This window comes from Trichomonas vaginalis, chromosome I (genome assembly GCF_026262505.1).
Source record: "Trichomonas vaginalis G3 chromosome I, whole genome shotgun sequence".
NCBI lineage: Eukaryota > Parabasalia > Trichomonadida > Trichomonadidae > Trichomonas > Trichomonas vaginalis.
In genome coordinates, this window is record NC_067203.1 from 7,570,878 (window position 1) to 7,588,381 (window position 17,504).

At 35.0% G+C, this 17,504-nt stretch overlaps 7 protein-coding genes across 7 annotated transcripts, besides 2 other annotated features; 1 reads left to right on the forward strand and 6 right to left on the reverse strand.

Annotated features, from left to right (window-relative positions):
* Positions 1 to 193: 193 nt before the first annotated feature.
* Positions 194 to 230: a mobile genetic element.
* A 1,185-nt stretch (positions 231 to 1,415) lies between these two features.
* Positions 1,416 to 1,452: a mobile genetic element.
* A 194-nt stretch (positions 1,453 to 1,646) lies between these two features.
* TVAGG3_0946950 (heteropolysaccharide binding) lies at positions 1,647 to 3,092 on the reverse strand (the record flags this gene model as incomplete). The annotated part of the gene is made up of 1 exon (XM_001304349.2): positions 1,647 to 3,092. One exon carries the CDS (start codon positions 3,090 to 3,092, stop codon positions 1,647 to 1,649), a length of 1,446 nt encoding a protein of 481 aa, XP_001304350.2.
* A 626-nt stretch (positions 3,093 to 3,718) lies between these two features.
* TVAGG3_0946960 (heteropolysaccharide binding) lies at positions 3,719 to 4,753 on the reverse strand (the record flags this gene model as incomplete). Its single annotated transcript, XM_051253127.1, has 1 exon — positions 3,719 to 4,753. One exon carries the CDS (start codon positions 4,751 to 4,753, stop codon positions 3,719 to 3,721), a length of 1,035 nt encoding a protein of 344 aa, XP_051078701.1.
* A 1,647-nt stretch (positions 4,754 to 6,400) lies between these two features.
* On the forward strand, positions 6,401 to 7,482 carry TVAGG3_0946970 (cysteine-type peptidase protein; the record flags this gene model as incomplete). The annotated part of the gene is made up of 1 exon (XM_001304350.2): positions 6,441 to 7,316. The coding sequence occupies one exon, from the start codon at positions 6,441 to 6,443 to the stop codon at positions 7,314 to 7,316; it is 876 nt and encodes a 291-aa protein (XP_001304351.1).
* Positions 7,483 to 7,597: 115 nt separating this feature from the next.
* Positions 7,598 to 10,067, reverse strand: TVAGG3_0946980 (DNA replication licensing factor MCM family member family; the record flags this gene model as incomplete). The annotated part of the gene is made up of 1 exon (XM_001304351.1): positions 7,939 to 10,035. The coding sequence occupies one exon, from the start codon at positions 10,033 to 10,035 to the stop codon at positions 7,939 to 7,941; it is 2,097 nt and encodes a 698-aa protein (XP_001304352.1).
* Positions 10,068 to 10,226: 159 nt separating this feature from the next.
* Positions 10,227 to 11,694, reverse strand: TVAGG3_0946990 (glycine-rich protein family; the record flags this gene model as incomplete). Its single annotated transcript, XM_001304352.1, has 1 exon — positions 10,386 to 11,333. One exon carries the CDS (start codon positions 11,331 to 11,333, stop codon positions 10,386 to 10,388), a length of 948 nt encoding a protein of 315 aa, XP_001304353.1.
* A 56-nt stretch (positions 11,695 to 11,750) lies between these two features.
* Positions 11,751 to 15,256, reverse strand: TVAGG3_0947000 (protein kinase protein; the record flags this gene model as incomplete). Its single annotated transcript, XM_001304353.1, has 1 exon — positions 11,793 to 15,050. One exon carries the CDS (start codon positions 15,048 to 15,050, stop codon positions 11,793 to 11,795), a length of 3,258 nt encoding a protein of 1,085 aa, XP_001304354.1.
* A 103-nt stretch (positions 15,257 to 15,359) lies between these two features.
* Positions 15,360 to 16,237, reverse strand: TVAGG3_0947010 (uncharacterized protein; the record flags this gene model as incomplete). Its single annotated transcript, XM_001304354.1, has 1 exon — positions 15,487 to 16,224. One exon carries the CDS (start codon positions 16,222 to 16,224, stop codon positions 15,487 to 15,489), a length of 738 nt encoding a protein of 245 aa, XP_001304355.1.
* Between the last annotated feature and the right edge of the window lie 1,267 nt (positions 16,238 to 17,504).

Consider the following 17,504-nt stretch of genomic DNA (forward strand, 5'->3'; position numbering starts at 1 on the left):
TTTTCTTATTTTTTATATTTTTAATGATGTCTTATGATAAATAAAATTTCGACTTTTTTTTATTTAATTATGACCGATTTCCAGAATTAAGTTGCATACTATATATTCAAAATATATTAGTCACTTTTTCAGAGGAGGGACGATGATTAAAAAGTGAATATATATTTTAATAGTTGCTTGATACTTTTTTCTGTAATAAACAGAAATTCATCAAAAGTGACAGCTCTCAATTTTTTGACATTTGTAAATTCTAAATTGAATGAGAAAAATGAAATAATACTAAGCATAATACAATATTCTAGATTTAATTATAATTAGGAAAAAGTTGGTTTTGAGAGTACTTTTCATAGGCATATAGAATGAAATCTTCTGAAAAATAATATCACATAAACTCATATTATTTTCTAATATATAACTATTTTATATAAAAATCAAATTCAATGATCTTAAAAGCGAAGGATAAACCTCAAAATTTACGAATATAATGAGTGGGAATATAATGCTTATCTATCATAAAACCATATGAAATATCAATTTTTGCTTTACGCCTAATTTTTGACGACAATTAGCAAAAAATGTTAAATGTTAACACTCAGTCCATTTGAATATGAAAAATAAAATTGACTTTGATTAAATGTTTTTATTTATCATGCAATTCTTCTTGCGACCAAAGATTTGAATAAAAGTTCAAAAAATAAGATAGCTTAAAAAATAATATACGGTAGTGTTTACTAATAGATGAATAGTATATAAATTCTATTAAAATGGATTTGATCCAAAAAAATATAAAACCAAAAATAATTGTTATAATTTAAATGAAGAAGTAATTAAAACGATTTTATTTATGATCAAATTTTATATATTTTTTTGGATCAAATCCATTTAATAGAATTTATATACTATTCATCTATTAGTAAACACTACCGTATATTATTTTTTAAGCTATCTTATTTTTTGAACTTTTATTCAAATCTTTGGTCGCAAGAAGAATTGCATGATAAATAAAAACATTTAATCAAAGTCAATTTTATTTTTCATATTCAAATGGACTGAGTGTTAACATTTAACATTTTTTGCTAATTGTCGTCAAAAATTAGGCGTAAAGCAAAAATTGATATTTCATATGGTTTTATGATAGATAAGCATTATATTCCCACTCATTATATTCGTAAATTTTGAGGTTTATCCTTCGCTTTTAAGATCATTGAATTTGATTTTTATATAAAATAGTTATATATTAGAAAATAATATGAGTTTATGTGATATTATTTTTCAGAAGATTTCATTCTATATGCCTATGAAAAGTACTCTCAAAACCAACTTTTTCCTAATTATAATTAAATCTAGAATATTGTATTATGCTTAGTATTATTTCATTTTTCTCATTCAATTTAGAATTTACAAATGTCAAAAAATTGAGAGCTGTCACTTTTGATGAATTTCTGTTTATTACAGAAAAAAGTATCAAGCAACTATTAAAATATATATTCACTTTTTAATCATCGTCCCTCCTCTGAAAAAGTGACTAATATATTTTGAATATATAGTATGCAACTTAATTCTGGAAATCGGTCATAATTAAATAAAAAAAAGTCGAAATTTTATTTATCATAAGACATCATTAAAAATATAAAAAATAAGAAAACTTAAATTCTGTGAGAAGCCTCAACTAAGCCTCTCATTTGTGCCATGAACTCCTTGTGGTCGTTGAGTTCTTCGAGTGAGTAAGGATATCTGTATCTCCACTTGTGGTTTGGATCAGCAGGGATGTTGATTCTTTCTTCTTCAGGAGACTGTCTTCTCAAACTTTCGTTTATTCCTGTCAAATCCTGGAGCAAGAAAATTGCCCACATTGAATTTGACCAAAGATTCTGTCTGAGAATCATTTCCTGGAAGTAAGTACTTAATCTCTCTGGGCATGGTTCGTGTCTCATCAATACATTGTACCAGAACTTCTGTCTGACAGATGAGTTCTCTTCCCACCATCCTCTCAACGAAGAAGTGTCGTGTGTTGATGGGCAAGCGACAGAAAGATAAGCGAATCTGTTGTAATCATCGAAATCATAAGCAGGATCTTTAGACATTCTCTGTACTCTAAGAGAAAGTAAAGCGTGTTCTTCAATAGATCTTATGATTCCTGCAGTGATTTGACCTAAATCTTCACCGCAAATCAACATATTTGTAGAATCTTTAAGAACACCAAGTTTTGCATCAGCTTTAGCAACCCAGAGATTTGTTTGTCTTCTGTATGTGTAATCGATATAAAGTTCTTCGAATCTCTGTCTCTGGTCACCAGGTAATTCCAACCATGATGTACTCCAATGAATGATTGGTCCATCTGGTGTTGTTTCAACAGATTCCTTCTTTACTTCTGTTCTCACGTGATAAGTATCTGGTCTCTCTGGATCTTCAATCAACAAAACATTTCCAAGTAATTCAAACAACTTCTGGAGTAATTCCTTCTTTTGCCAATCATTTAATGGCTCATTCATTACAGCATTGTAAATCTTCTTTTCATTGTTATATTCAGGCTTGAAATCATAAGTATCATTATCTTTAGAAATATTTCTTGCGACTAAATATTTCTGAGCGATTTCGAAATAATTGTTAGGGAACTTCTCAAGCAAATGTTTTCCTCTTATGTAAGGTTTAGTATATCTTTCGATATCCCATAATCCCATCTGTATCAATTCCTGTCTTGTCAATGGATTACTTGGGAAGAAATGTCCCAATAAACCTCTGACACATGTTTCTCTTGGAATTTCCCAGATTCTGAAGAAACCTAAGATATGATCAACTCTCAATGTATGATACAATTCAGCCATTCTCTGTAATCTCGCACGCCACCATGCGAATCCATCCTTCTCCATCTCTTCCCAGTTGTATGTTGGGAAGCCCCAGTTCTGTCCATCGCTTGAGAAATCATCTGGAGGAGCTCCTGCACACATTGTCAATCTGAATAATGATGGAAATGCCCAGCATTCAACGGAATTAATGTTGACACCAATAGGAAGATCTCCTTTCAATGCAACTTTGTGTTCTGTTGCGTAATCATATGATTCCTTGAATTGTTTGTCAGCAATGTATTGCATCCAATAAATGAACAATAAATCATTGATTTTTTCATCACAGAGATCTTCGATTTCTTCTGGAGTTACTTTGGAATATTTTGGCCATTTCCTGAACTCCATTGTATGGTATTGATCTCTGAGATAACAGAACAAAGCATATGGTTTTAACCATGTTCCATTCTTCTTCAAAAATGCTTCGAATTCTTTGGATTCTTTGAAATCTTCTTTAACTAATTTGAAGATTCTACTAAGAATGTTCATCTTGAAGGAATAAACTGCTGGATAGTCAACAGATGGTAATCTCTCGAGTTCCCCTTTCCTGTACATCAAGTCATTGTAGATGTCGCTTGGTAATTTGTCGAGAATTGCAAGTAAGTCGATGTAAACAGGATGTAATGCAAAACATGAGACTTGTTTGTATGGATATGAGTCTGCCCATTCTCCTTTGTCCGTTGTATCGTTGATAGGAAGTAATTGAATCAAAGATGCGCCCATTGTGTTGCAAATATCGACGAGTTTCTTGATATCTGTGTAGGATCCGATACCTTGTGATTCCTGTGTCCTGAGAGAGAAGATTGGAACGTAAACGCCGAGTCCTTTGAATAACTCTTTATTTGGACATGCAAACCACTCGTTGACGAACAATGTCATAGGGATTGTTCCGTCGTATTGAGATAATGATGGTCGTGGCAGTGTCTGTTGTTCTGCTCTTCCCAAATAAATGTTCCGTCGTTATTCGAAAGAACGTACTTGTATTCGAATGGGAATGAAGTGGCCTTCAAGTCAATGGAGTTGGCCCAGATTGGGAACTTGCCATCTTCGAGTTTTAGACCGTGTAATGGATTCCATTCACCAAGTTCTGGGATTGAGCCAACGACAACAACGGATTGTGTACTGTGGACATATGGACAGTTCACTTGGAAGTGCGTCTTTACAAATGTAGGACGAACAAGCTCTGGTTCGATCGGATCTGGCATAACTGTGTTGGTTCTGCGGTTGAGAACTTCTTTGAATGTTGCACGTGTGAAGGCGTTCATGACTGGGTCCTTCCAACGGTACTGGTCGGCGATTTCGATAATTGTTGGGGAAGGAGTGGCTCCGATTTCGAGTTTGTGGTTCTCATCTGGTTCCCAGTAATCTACACCGCCTGTTCTTGAGACTATGTACTTATATTCAATTGTTCTTGGCTTTGTTGACAATGGAATCATGAATGTCGTTGACCAGTAGTCAAGATTGCCTTCGAAGAAGAGTGGGACGGCTTCATCTGACTTCCAGTTGCCAAGTTCTGGGATATTGCCTGATACATAAAGTTCTTGGCCATAATGTGTGAATACACGGGTCCTAAGGCGGATAAGAACGCCGCTAAGAGGATTTGTGACATTAAAGGTGTCATAGACGTGTGAATCTGTGGTAAAAAGTGGCAAGACACGAAGAGGAATTGATTCTTTAAGGTAAGCACCGAACTGTGTCTTGAAGTAATAACGGTATTTGATTGGTTCGGTAATTGGCTCGTCAAAGGTGATCTTAACGGAGTAATTGTAAGGTCCGTTAATCTGAGTCAAAGTAATTGCGTCGCTGATGACGTTGTTGCCGAGAGCTGGGTGGTCTCCAATGATGTATGGTATGCTGCTACCACCTTTATCGCACTTTAAGTAGAAGGTAACCTCGAATGAGCCTTCCATACGAAAAGTTAAATGATAGTTAATTTTTTTTCTATCGGGAATAGAATAATTTTTTTTCGAATGAATTGGCCAAAATTTGAGAGACGAAGATTTAAGTTCCTCTCAATTTGAAACCATAGAAATCTTCGAAAATTGTTATCCTTATGCTTGATAATAAGATTTTGAAATTTCAATTATTGAAAAAACGATAAATTCGTACCGTAAGATCTTATAGAACCATAATTTTTGAGCAAAATATTGAAAGCAGGACTCAATACTATATAAAATAATTACAGTAGTGGCCGGTTTTGTATAGCAAATTGAGTGGGAGAATAAGAAGATAAGCATGTTTGATCTGAAACGATGGTAACAAATATAGGTACAGTACCTACTGTGAAACTATCATTACTTTGCGTACGGGCACACCTCTAGGAATCTAAGGGAATCTAACTCTTAGAGAATTTATTGTACTGCATTGAAGAATTCGATATAAAAAGCATGTGGCGATGAAGATTCTTGAATTCTTGCAAAAATTTGAAAAATCAATTTTAGATTCATCGATTTTCATATGCCATGCAACAATACTATCAGAAAAATAATTTTAATGTATTTGTTCTTCTCCGGAATTATCAAACTTTACATCACAAATGTTGGAGAAATAAAAAAAATCAATCAAACTCTCAATGTATGATACAATTCAGCCATTCTCTGTAATCTCGCACGCCACCATGCGAATCCATCCTTCTCTTAGAAAGAAGCAATCTCTGCATCAGGATTGATTTCAAATTAATTTTTTTATTCTCTGATTTAGACTCTCAAATGAAATATGATTTCCTGCTTCCATAAGTTATATTACAACGAATATTATATCATCCATCAATTTTGACATGTCTAACAATCAATTTTTATGATATACTTAAATTAATTCAGTAATAATCCCAGATGATATATTCTTTTTCTTTAACGCATGAATAAATGCATATCAAAATATTTTCTTATTTTACATATAGATATATGTTATAAGAAGATGTTTATTGTCTCAAAAAATTTTTGATATTAAAAATCTCCAAATGTAAGTTCATAACTTAGGTATTTTGGATTTATCAGAAAATTACAGAGGAATAATAATAAATGCAACAGACCATACTGAACTAATTTAATGATTTTCAAATATGATTAATAATGGATCTCTTGATTCGGGTATAAATAGATCATCGTTTAGCAATAGCAGGTACCTTTTATGGGTTCTTGTAATATGAACAATTTATTTCGAAAAATTGAATAAGCGAATCTTTAGCTAACGGAAAACTCAGACTGGCTCCAATTTGAAACTACAAGAGCCATCCCCTCCGACGTTCCCATTCCTTTATTTTTTTTTCTCCTCCAAAATTAATGTCGATAAAAAAATTGGATAAAAATTGAATCTGAATTACGAATCTGAAAATAAATATTATTTCACACACATCGGGTAGCTCAATCAATCACACATTAAGTGAAGTATTCAAACCAGAACTGCCTTTTCAAAATTCAATTGTTTGATTGATAATATACAATATCTGACACTCAAATTATTTAGCAGTATTATATCAATATTAACTTTTTTCTTCCAAAGATTAATTCAAATTCGAAAATTGTCAATTTTTGGAAAAAGACTTCATTTCTACAAATATTTGTTCAACAACATGAGCAGAAAACCTTCCTCGGATGGATGCGCGAGACAGGCAACATCTTCACAGGCGAAGAATACCAGACACGCCTTGGCATCTGGCTTGCTAACAAGCGCCTTGTTCAGGAGCACAACCGCGCTAACCTCGGCTTCACATTAGCCCTTAACAAGCTTGCTCACCTTACACCAGCTGAGTACCGCGCACTCCTCGGTTTCAAGCCAAACGCCATGCATTACCAGGCAGTCAAATCCAACGCTGTTCCAAACGATAAAATTGACTGGCGTGAGAAAGGTGTTGTAAACCCAATCCAGGATCAGGGCCAGTGCGGTTCTTGCTGGGCTTTCTCTGCTATCCAGGCTCAGGAATCCCAATACGCTATTTGCTACGGCAACCTTCAAAAGCTTTCCGAACAAAACCTTGTTGACTGCACTACATCATGCCACGGCTGCAATGGCGGTCTTATGATCAACGCTTACGATTGGGTTATCAAACATCAGGATGGAAAGTTCATGTTAGAGAAGGATTACCCATACTCCGCTGTTGGTGGATCATGCAAGTTCGACAAGAATAAGGCTGTTTCTAAGATTGTTTCCTATTATAACGTTAATGAACAAGATGAACACGATCTTGCTAGCAAGGTTTCAACAATGGGCCCAGCTGCTATCGCTATCGATGCTTCCCACTTCTCATTCCAACTCTACTCTCAGGGCATTTATGATGAACCATCCTGCTCCCCAGTTATGCTCGACCATGGTGTTGGCTGCGTTGGCTACGGCACAGAAGGCAGCACAAGCTACTGTATCGTTCGCAACTCTTGGGGCAACGGTTGGGGCGAGAACGGCTACATCCGTATGATCAAGGACAAGGCTAACCAGTGTGGTGTTGCTACAATGGCTACCATTCCAATTGATAAGTAAAATCTTCAAGTCAACCTCTTTATTTAAATTTATTATTTTTATTAATTTCAAACTAAGTGAACTAAAGCGGTAAGAGTTTTATCTGGTAATGATTTAAATTTATCAGACATTTTAACAAAAAAATTCAAAATTAAAAAATTTCATATCTTGAATTCATATGAAATTATAAATAGATATGTATGGTTGATTAACATTCCGAAGCATCACATGTATTTCATTTCCTGAAGATATTTTCTGATAAAATTTCCATCAAAGATCAATTCATTCAAAAATTCGTAGGATTTCAATGCTAATTGCAATAATTTTTCTCTTTGTATCAATAATTGCTATGTGAAATTATCTTTCTTTTCATTTCAAATAGAAATGAATACTGAATTTCTTTCATTGAACATTAATCCATATTTCAAATCATTATCTTCCCTTTCGTACAATCCATGGCTTCATATGCTTATCATTCCTTTCATAATCTCGTTTCAATATTATTGAATGATCTCTTTCGAAAAGAGAGATATGGAATCATTGTAATAAATATTATCGATAACCTAGTTGACTCCAAGAGCAACAACAGTAATAATAAAAAACTTTGTAATTCTGAGTATATTCAAATCTAAAATAAAAAAATTTAGTCAGTATCTTTTTCATCGGCACGAGCTCTTTTGAGGGATCTTCTATTATTGCAATATTCGAACTCACCTCTATAGAGCATTGTCTGTATAACTCTAACAATTGCAAAATCAGTGAACTTTCTCTTTAATTCCGCGATCAAAGCACTTTCATTAATTCTACTTGAAAGAGGGCATCTTCTATTAATGTAATCCTGAACTTTATTGACTTCCTGGCGCTGTTCATCTGTCATTGGTCCTTCTGGAGCGAGAATTCCAGTAGAAGCAGCATTGAATGTAGAGACTTTAAAGAGTCTAATTGCTTCTCTAACATGTTCTTCTTTACATTCATCTTTCTGTTCCATTTTAGCTAAACTCTCTGTAACTCTGATGAGAGCTTCGAGTTGTCTAACTGTAATTGGAATACTCTGTGTGTTATCTATCTGAGAACGCATCTGTACATACTCAGATTTAAGTAAATTGTTCGCTGCATCGCCAAGTGATGGATTGCAATGAGCTCTAACATGTTGGATGAACTTCTTGAGATCACCAGTCTGAGTATTATTTGTCTGTTCAGCGCCTGCACCTGTGTGGATCTTCAAAACGTGCTCGGCAATGTTTCTATCACGTGCTTCATCTTTAACATCTCTCAAAACGAAAATCAAGTCGAAACGTGACAAAATTGTTGTTTGGAAGTCAACATTATCTCTCGCAGTCTTGAGATCATCGAAGCGACCACTTACTGGGTTAGCAGCAGCGAGAACAGCTGTTCTTGTGTTCAAAACTGCTGTGATACCGGCCTTTGCAATAGAAATTGTCTGTTGTTCCATTGCTTCGTGGATTGCAACTCTATCATCTTCTCTCATCTTATCGAATTCATCGATGCAAACAAGACCACCATCTGCAAGAACCATTGCACCGCCTTCAAGGAAGAATTCACCACTTCCTTTTGCGCGAACAACTGTTGCTGTGAGACCAGCAGCCGAGGAACCTTTACCTGATGTATAGACACCAATAGGAGTAACACTGTGTGCGAACTTAAGCAACTGTGACTTGGCAACTGATGGATCACCAAGAAGAAGAACGTTAATGTCACCACGAATCTTCATTCCATCTGGTAAATTCTTTCTGACACCAGAGAACAATTGGCAGCAGATAGCTTCCTTAACATCTTGCATACCGTAAATTTCTGGTGCGAAGGCCTTGATGATGGCTTCTCTGTTGGGGAATTGTGCGGATAATTCTGAAACTGATTTTGTATTAAGTTCTTCTACTATTGGATCAACAATACCAACAATGCGAAGGACTTGCTTCTGTACTTTATCGTTGATTTTCATCATCTGAAGAATGGCAACAAAGAGCTTTCTTGTACCTGGAATAAGATTATTTGAAAGAGCACGATCAACACTGGCAGAAATGTGTCTTGGCATTTCACCTGGTGGAACATCTTCTGGTGCTTCCTGTATTTTGATAAACTGATAATCTGTGAAAGTAGAATTATCTGGTAAAATTGTGTATGGATCAAGTGGACAGCTACCACCGGCAACAGCTGGACCTCCTTCTTTTGGCCTTGGTCTCTGGCACTTCCTTGGAAGTTGGAAGCCGGAGTTCTTGCATGAAATTGTTAAAATATGTCCGCAACCCGAGCAGACAGCCTTAATTTCTGTAGCACGTGATGAAACAGGTGTTGTTGATATAACAAGACCTGGAACAACAATAAGTTTCTTAATTAAGTTCGAATCTATTTCTCTTAAAGGTGTTGGCTCAGAATTTGTTGTAAGGAGAATTTGAATTGGTGGAACATCTTCTGTAATTTCTTTTGCGTAGTTAGTAACAGCTTGTTCGAAAAGTTCTAAACATCTTTCTGGTTCATTGAAAATTAAATGGCCCAATTGATTATCATAGCCCATAATAGCATCTAAACTAACTGTAACTGAAGGATTTGGCGCGTGAAGACATCCCTGGATCTGATCTCTCATTGATGATGTTCCATCTTCTGTACGAAATGTTCTGAAGAAGTGATCAAGCTTTTTCATGATAACATAATCGCTATTTTCGCCGCCTTCTTGCTCAATATGAGATTCTGTTGTATAGATTTCGTTTGGTTCCCACGTCATGAATTTTTAAACGTCATTTTCAAAGATTGAAAATTTTCCTCTTGAAACTAATTGTTCTTACAAATTCGACTACATAACAATACATGTTTGATTGCATTTTAATGATCCATAATTATAATACTTATGAATTGGATAATTTTGGTTAATTCAAGTTAACTTCTCAGAAAATTTATAGAATATTATTGTAAATGCTGGATTGGCGACGGAGCTTGTGAAGCCTCGTGACGCTGTCCCTAGTTTTAACCATGAGAAAACAAATAGATTGAGGTATTTCCTTCAAATAGATTTTTATGATAAATGTATATTTTATTTATAATTGTACAATATATCTATCATTAAATATAGAAATATCAACGTCGTAAAAGGTGTATTATTGTCAGCAATGGAGACGCGAGAAGGCCGAAGTTCTTACAAGAAATTTGAGACAAACAAAATCTTTTGTTTGGGATATCTGTAAATAAAGACAATAAAGAGATAATGGCATATCCATTCTCCAAGTTTCTGCCACTAATAAGTGTTCCGTTAGAAATCTTAATGGATTTTATTTCATAAATATCTGGAGTTCTATGATCAGAATAAACAAATACAGATCCGCCAGCACCATCAACTCCTGAATCTCTACCACAACCTCCTCCATACAATCCCCCTCCGGAACCTCCGTGACGTCCTAGTGTATGCAGTTCACATCCACTTCCAAATGAGCCCGACCGAAATCCCATTCCTGGTCCATATTGCGTTCCACCAGTCGAACCACTAGCGTTAGCTCCATTTTCTCCACCACCATAATTGTATCCATATGGATAAGTTATTATTTCATGGAGCTTTTTCGAACATTTTTCCCCTATATGACCCCGTCCCCCTCCACCACCCCCAATCAGAAATCGTGTATGTGTGTCATTTTTTGACATTCTGAAGTCTGTAGCACCACCGCCTGAGCCTGCATTGAATCCAGGACCACCACCATTGAATGAAGGAGGACTAGGACCATTAGAATTCCATTCTCCGCTTGATCCTACATACAGATAAATGGGAATTTTATTTGGAATAATGACTTCTGCGCGCCCGTAACCACCATATCCTGATGGAAGGGGCGCACACGACATATCTGAGCCTCGAGCTCCAAAGACTTCAAACAAATATTTTCCAGGATTAAGTTTGATTTCGAAACCAGAGCAGTTTTGTGAATTAGTACAAGGATATCGAAATGTAACTGATGTGGAATTATAATTTGTATTGTCAGAATCTACGAATTCGCTGTTTAAATATGAATACTCGCCAAAATTAAAGTAGTGCTGCATTACATACTAATAAATAAAAACATTTGATGATGTGAAAATTGCTTTTCTAAGAATTACTTTTATCAAAAACCGAACCTATAATTTTTTCACTTGCCACATTCTTTCAAAATTGGATCTATCTCGATATAAGTAATAAACAATTATGATCTATGAATGCACTATATCTCAAAGTATTTATAATATAACTGTTTAGAAATGAACTTTTCCAAAGGACTATCGATAACATATATAACTAAAAAGTGGATCCGTACACTCAATATAATACTTATACTATGCTTTGATCAATGGTATATTCAAGAACAAAGCAAGTCCTGCCTAAAATTGAGGTCTATCGTCCTTTTTTTTTGACGTAGAATTTTTTTTGTACGCTTTAAAAAATCGCTATAAAAAACTGTATTATGCATCTAAATAAACATGATTTTTAATATTTCTACAAAAAAATATAATAATAAAAAAAGCTTATGATAATATACTATTTTCAGGTTGACCCAAGTTTCTTGCCAGTATAATTAATCTGTTTCCTGTGACATCGTTCTCAGGCATCAATGAAACAACGTGGTTGACGAAATCAACAAGCTTTGCCTTTTCAATAAACTCAGCCAAGTTGAATTGTTCGCCAATTGCTCTTACAGTTTGCAAAGCCACCTCAATTATTTCAGGATACATCAACTTCGGAGTTTCCAACACGATGCAAATTGCTCTTAATATCTGCTGGTAAAATGATTTGAGTTTTGTTGTGTCACTTACAGAGAGAAGTTTAAGAGATAAATAAACTAATCTCGGCTGATCAGAAATTGCGACTTGTGGCAACACAATTTTTAGTAAATCGTGTTCTTGAACGCAATTAGGAACAGTGTGGACCAAACTAACAGCAGTTTCCATGATTTCGCATCGATGAACTACATCATTAACGAAATCCTGCATCAAACAAGACACAATCAAAGAAACTTGAGGAATTTCACCTCCGTTTTCAGCCACATTTCTCATGATTGTGTGGTTTGTTGTTGTGTCTCCTGAAGCGGAAGACAAAAACAACTGCGCGAATAATTCCAAAACACCATTATCTGTTAAAACAGGAACTCCTGCTGGATGAGAAGACAAAGCACCAATTAATCTTACAGCGGCATTTACGTGGTTTTTATCTGAAAGCGCTGTAACTAATAACTGGATGATTCCATCCATGTGTTTTGTCTTTTTACAATATTTCTCTGATAGACATAATATTGTAAATATTTGGAGTCTTTGTACAACATGTTCTTTCATCTGCAAAATTGTATTTATCAATGAAGAATCAGCGAGTTTCTCGCGAACTTCATCGATATTGCAGATACAGAACAAAACAAATAAAGCTCCTCTGTCATGTTCTTTTTGTATCAAGTCTTCCAATGTTGAAAACAAATCAGGAATCTTGATAAGTTTCTTGAAAACATCAGGATCATTTTTAAGACAATCCTGCAAGAATTTTATCAAAATATTGGAGATGTTTGATAATTCCGTGGCCTTTAAAATACAGAATATCAAATCAGACCTGAATTGCCCATCATTTGCTTGAATTAATGTTTGAACAAAAGCGGGAGGAACAATGAATTTTTCGCACAACAAATGATAGAAACATCTCATTTGTGTTGGATTCATTGTTTGGCAACATGGCTTCAACAAAACAGCAATTGCATTGAAGGCTTCTTGGTCTTCAACATCAGCACTGATTTGGATTAATGCTGGCCCGATTTTACTCCAAAAGTCACTCAAAACTTCTGAATCAAATCGAGTAAGGAACTGAATAATGTGTTCGTTTGTTGAGCCACCATTTGGACTCAAGAAACCAACGATTTTAGGGAGATATGGTTGTAGTTTAACCAATTGATTGACAGGCACTTTCAAACCGAATTTAACAGCAGCGGACATCGAAGTTCCCTTTGGTGTTTCGACACATGCATGGAACATTTCGAGTCCTCCGTTTGAAAGGAATTTTTCGAACTCGCTTTCATCCAACGCGACACTTGCTAACAAAAGGATTGAATCAAGGTTTGATTGGCATCCAACCAAGTTAGGAACGATCTTCATTGTTCTCAGCCAATTCCTTATTTTGTCATCGTATTTGTTAGCAATGAAATAAGAAACAGAAGTGAACATGGCGTTCGAAGGATCTTTAAGAATCTGTTCGACGTAATCGAAGTCCAAAGGTGGACAATGATGTGTCTTCTTGATAACGGAGAAAGAGATTGAGCATTTCGGTGATTTCCCGGTGTCGTTTTGTGCGATGTCTGTTCCTGGGAAATATATTTCTCCGTTTTCAAAAAGATCGATAATTTCATCGAAATTCGGTCTGTCGTTTGGATTTTTGTTCCAACAACGAGTGATGAGCTTCTTCATACCGTCAGGAGTATCGTTTGGAATAGGAAGTCTCCAGCCACGTGTAACAACATGCTCGTAAATTTGTACTTGCGACATTTCAGCGTATGGCACTTTTCTCATCAACATTTCCCAAAGAACTACGCCGTAGGAGAATGTATCGACCTTTGGACCATATCTGGAATGCATAAGTACTTCGGGTGCAGTGTAATGAGGGGTTCCGACGCCGCCAACGAGCTCTTGATTATCTTTCATAATTCCTGAGAGTCCGAAATCGGCTACGAAGCCATCGTTGTACTCATCCAATAATATATTCAATGTCTTGAGGTCCCTGTGAACAATATTCATGGAATGGAGGTGAGACATGCCTAATGCGACTTGGTAAGCGATTTTGGTAAGTTCGTTGGCTGTAAGAGGGACTCCGTTTGGTCCTAATCGATGTAATCTGTCGAATAATGACTTGCCTGGGCAAAATCGCGTAATAATTCGATAAGGTTGAGTAATATGAGCTCCGACAAGCTCCAAAACAAATTGGTGACGAACAGAAGCCATTGTTTCGACCTCTGCGTATAATGATGCCCATGATGACATCGTTAATCTGTCTCTACGTAATTCTTTTACTGCAACTACTTCGCCTGTTGATAATCTCGTAGCTTTGAAGACGGTTCCAAATCCGCCAGCACCTATTTGCGAATCCATGCGGATATCTTCAAGAGGAATGTTGATGTTTTTGAATTGGCCTAATAACTCTTCAACTCGCTTCTGCATTTGCGCAACAGGAAAGCCGTTGCATGACGGACGTCGCTGATTGTTGCGCCTTCGTGTGGAAGACTCTTGTGGTAATAAGCGTTTGACTTCGGCTAATTTTGTTTCAATTTGTTGTTGAACGCCAACAGCATCAGAAGTATCGATCTTAGCCATGATTTCTTGCAATGACTGTTTGAGATTCTTGAGATCTGCGCGCTTGTTAACTTGTTCTTGCTGCTCATCAAATTGAATTATTGATGTAGCCAATCCAAATTGTGGTATTAGTGTAAGTAAACTTTGTCTAAAGCCATCGATATACTTGTGAACGTAGTCTGCGGGCCAGTTAAGAGCTGGTTGAATCCATTTATCATTTGCCAAATGGGATAAAAGCGATGCAAAGTGGTTGAATAGTTCTTGTACTTGTCTTAATGCCTGAATTTGTGTTGCAGACCAAGTTGTAGATGAGATTCCTTTGATAGATGTTAAAAATTGGTGAACTTGTTGGACAACGTAAGCAACGGATGCACGAAAAATAAATGCCCCTTTAGCAAGCGTGATTAGATCATTACCTTTGTTGATCAAGGCAGTGATCAGCGCTTGCTGTGTCATCTCAGACATTTTTTTTTCTAAACGAGTTTATATATTTGCTTTAGAGGATAAAGTCCCGTTATAGTCATTATTTCAAATAAATTACAAAACTTGGTCGAACTCCTATTTTGAAATTATTATTATTTAATCCCTTATGATATTGATTCGGATGAAAACAAAAGTACTCTAATTCCTTAAATGTATCAGGATGCTTATGCTAAATAAGCTTGTTTTGTTAGAAGGTTTTCGCCTAAAAAACGATTAATGAAAAAAGTCGAAGTTTTCAATAAGTTTTAAAAAGATTTTCTTATCATGTTAAGAAAGAAAACGTTTAAGGAAGTGAAATGAAGAATGAATGGGGATAACATAAATTTGTGTATAAGATCAAAATTAATATAGTTTATTCGCCTTTTAACCCCAAGCACATCCGCTGGGGTATGTATTTGCAAAAAAAATAATTGACGGATTACGCAGTTTGTAAAATAAGAAGCGGATAATTTCCAGTCTTGGTCATAGCCATACCGGTCTCCATGAAGTAGTCCCATGATTCTTGAGAATCAACTGTAATCATATCTTCAGCCTCGTCGACAAACATAATTGTTGAAACTTTTTGGAAAATTCCATCCAGGAACTTCTTTCCATCATTATAGTTGAGATTAGGAATTGCTATTAATATAAGAGGCTTGTCTGGGCCTCCCGCTTCACATCTGAAGATAGCGCTTTGTCCATCCTTATTTAGGGACTCTCTCCTAAAATTGAACTTCTTGAAGAGTTCGGTCTCTTCTTCTGAAAGTATTACAACAGGAACTGATGAAGGTTCTTGTGCGAAATACCATTTGTATAAATAAGTTAAGTCTTGGGTAGTACGCAAATAAACAATTCTTCCTGAGTCATCTCTATATCCGACTTGAATACTCGATTTATGAGGGCATTCCGATCCATAGCCAATCTTAACATTTCCAATAAAATCGTCGATTGTTCCAGAAGTACGAATAACTGTAGTTTTCTTCTTGGCAGTCATGCATTTCAAGGTGAGCTCATCACCTATCGTGATTTCTGAGTTTAAACTCGGAATTTCCATGTTCTGTTCTGTAAGTTTTTGCGATAAAATATCATATTTCTGCTTCACTTCGATAGACCTAGCTTCTTCCTTGGCCGATAACTCTTCTAAAAGAGTTTGGATGTCGGAAGATTTATTGAACATCATCTACTTTTCTAGAAAAAAAAATTAGTTTACATCTTCAATTCTTTTTGAGATTGAAAAAATGGTTTTTAACGTTTTAAAATGGAAACCATATTGTTAGCCGAATTGATGCTAAACACAAAAAGTATCAGAAAATTTCGCATTAGTTTTGACATTTTTCGCATCGAAATCATTCACAGATTCGCCATTTTGATATGAGATATAGTCTGATTAGTCACATTACTATTTATTATTAGTACTTATTATATTCTCAAAGCTATTGGATAGATTTTTTGGAATATTTTCATTCAATTTGGTTTAGAACAATGATATTTGTTAAGAAGATTACATTTGTTTGTTCAGCTACTTTAATGATTAATAGATGTTTCCTAAAAATATGAATCATTGCTACTCAAAATTTGAAAATTAGATCGAAATTACTATCATCTTTCCTTACTATCACTCATTTTTACGTTTTCTAGTATATTTTAGAAAATTTAATCCGAGTGACAAAAAAACTATATGCTTTAGATGATTTGATCTTACCGAGACCTATTACATATAATATACAAATATAACTGAACAAATAATAGGAGAAATACAAAGTATCACTTACGTGAATGCTTTGTTGCCTTAGTTTAAAGAAGTATTGATTCTAAATTTTAAATCTTACTAATTGAAAGCTCTTTCTATGAATTTTCTCATTTAAACTTTACTAAAATGTATGATAATTGCTATCATTCTAAAATTAGTGTGATGTAAATATATTATTATCATAATTATCAAAGGGATTGCTCAATGTGATTCCCTATCTTCACGTATCATTTGGGCAATTAAAATTACATGAATTACTTGTGATAATCTTATTCAGGAATTATAATCGCTCTGCTGTTAAATATTCCTTGTGCAATGCAAACCATAAGCCAATTATTTTACCCATAGCATTAAACTTCTGATAATGACTTTTGATGAGAATTACCAACATAAGAATAAGAACTTTTAAAAATATCATAAATGGATTTAGATAGATACCAATCGGATATACACAAGCTTATTTCACATTCTTCACGTATATATTTGGTGAAGAAGGTCCTCAGAAAGTCACAACTAATGATACATTTATTGAATGTAATTTTGACTAATTTACTTATCGTCTATAATGACCAATAATCATGAATTTGGTGTCCTCTGAAAATAATAAGTGAAGCCCGTGAAGGAACATTGTGAATTTTACAGAATTTTAAAAAGAAAAGTGACATATACTTTTTCTATTTCTATAGGATCTATATATAGCGCCAGCT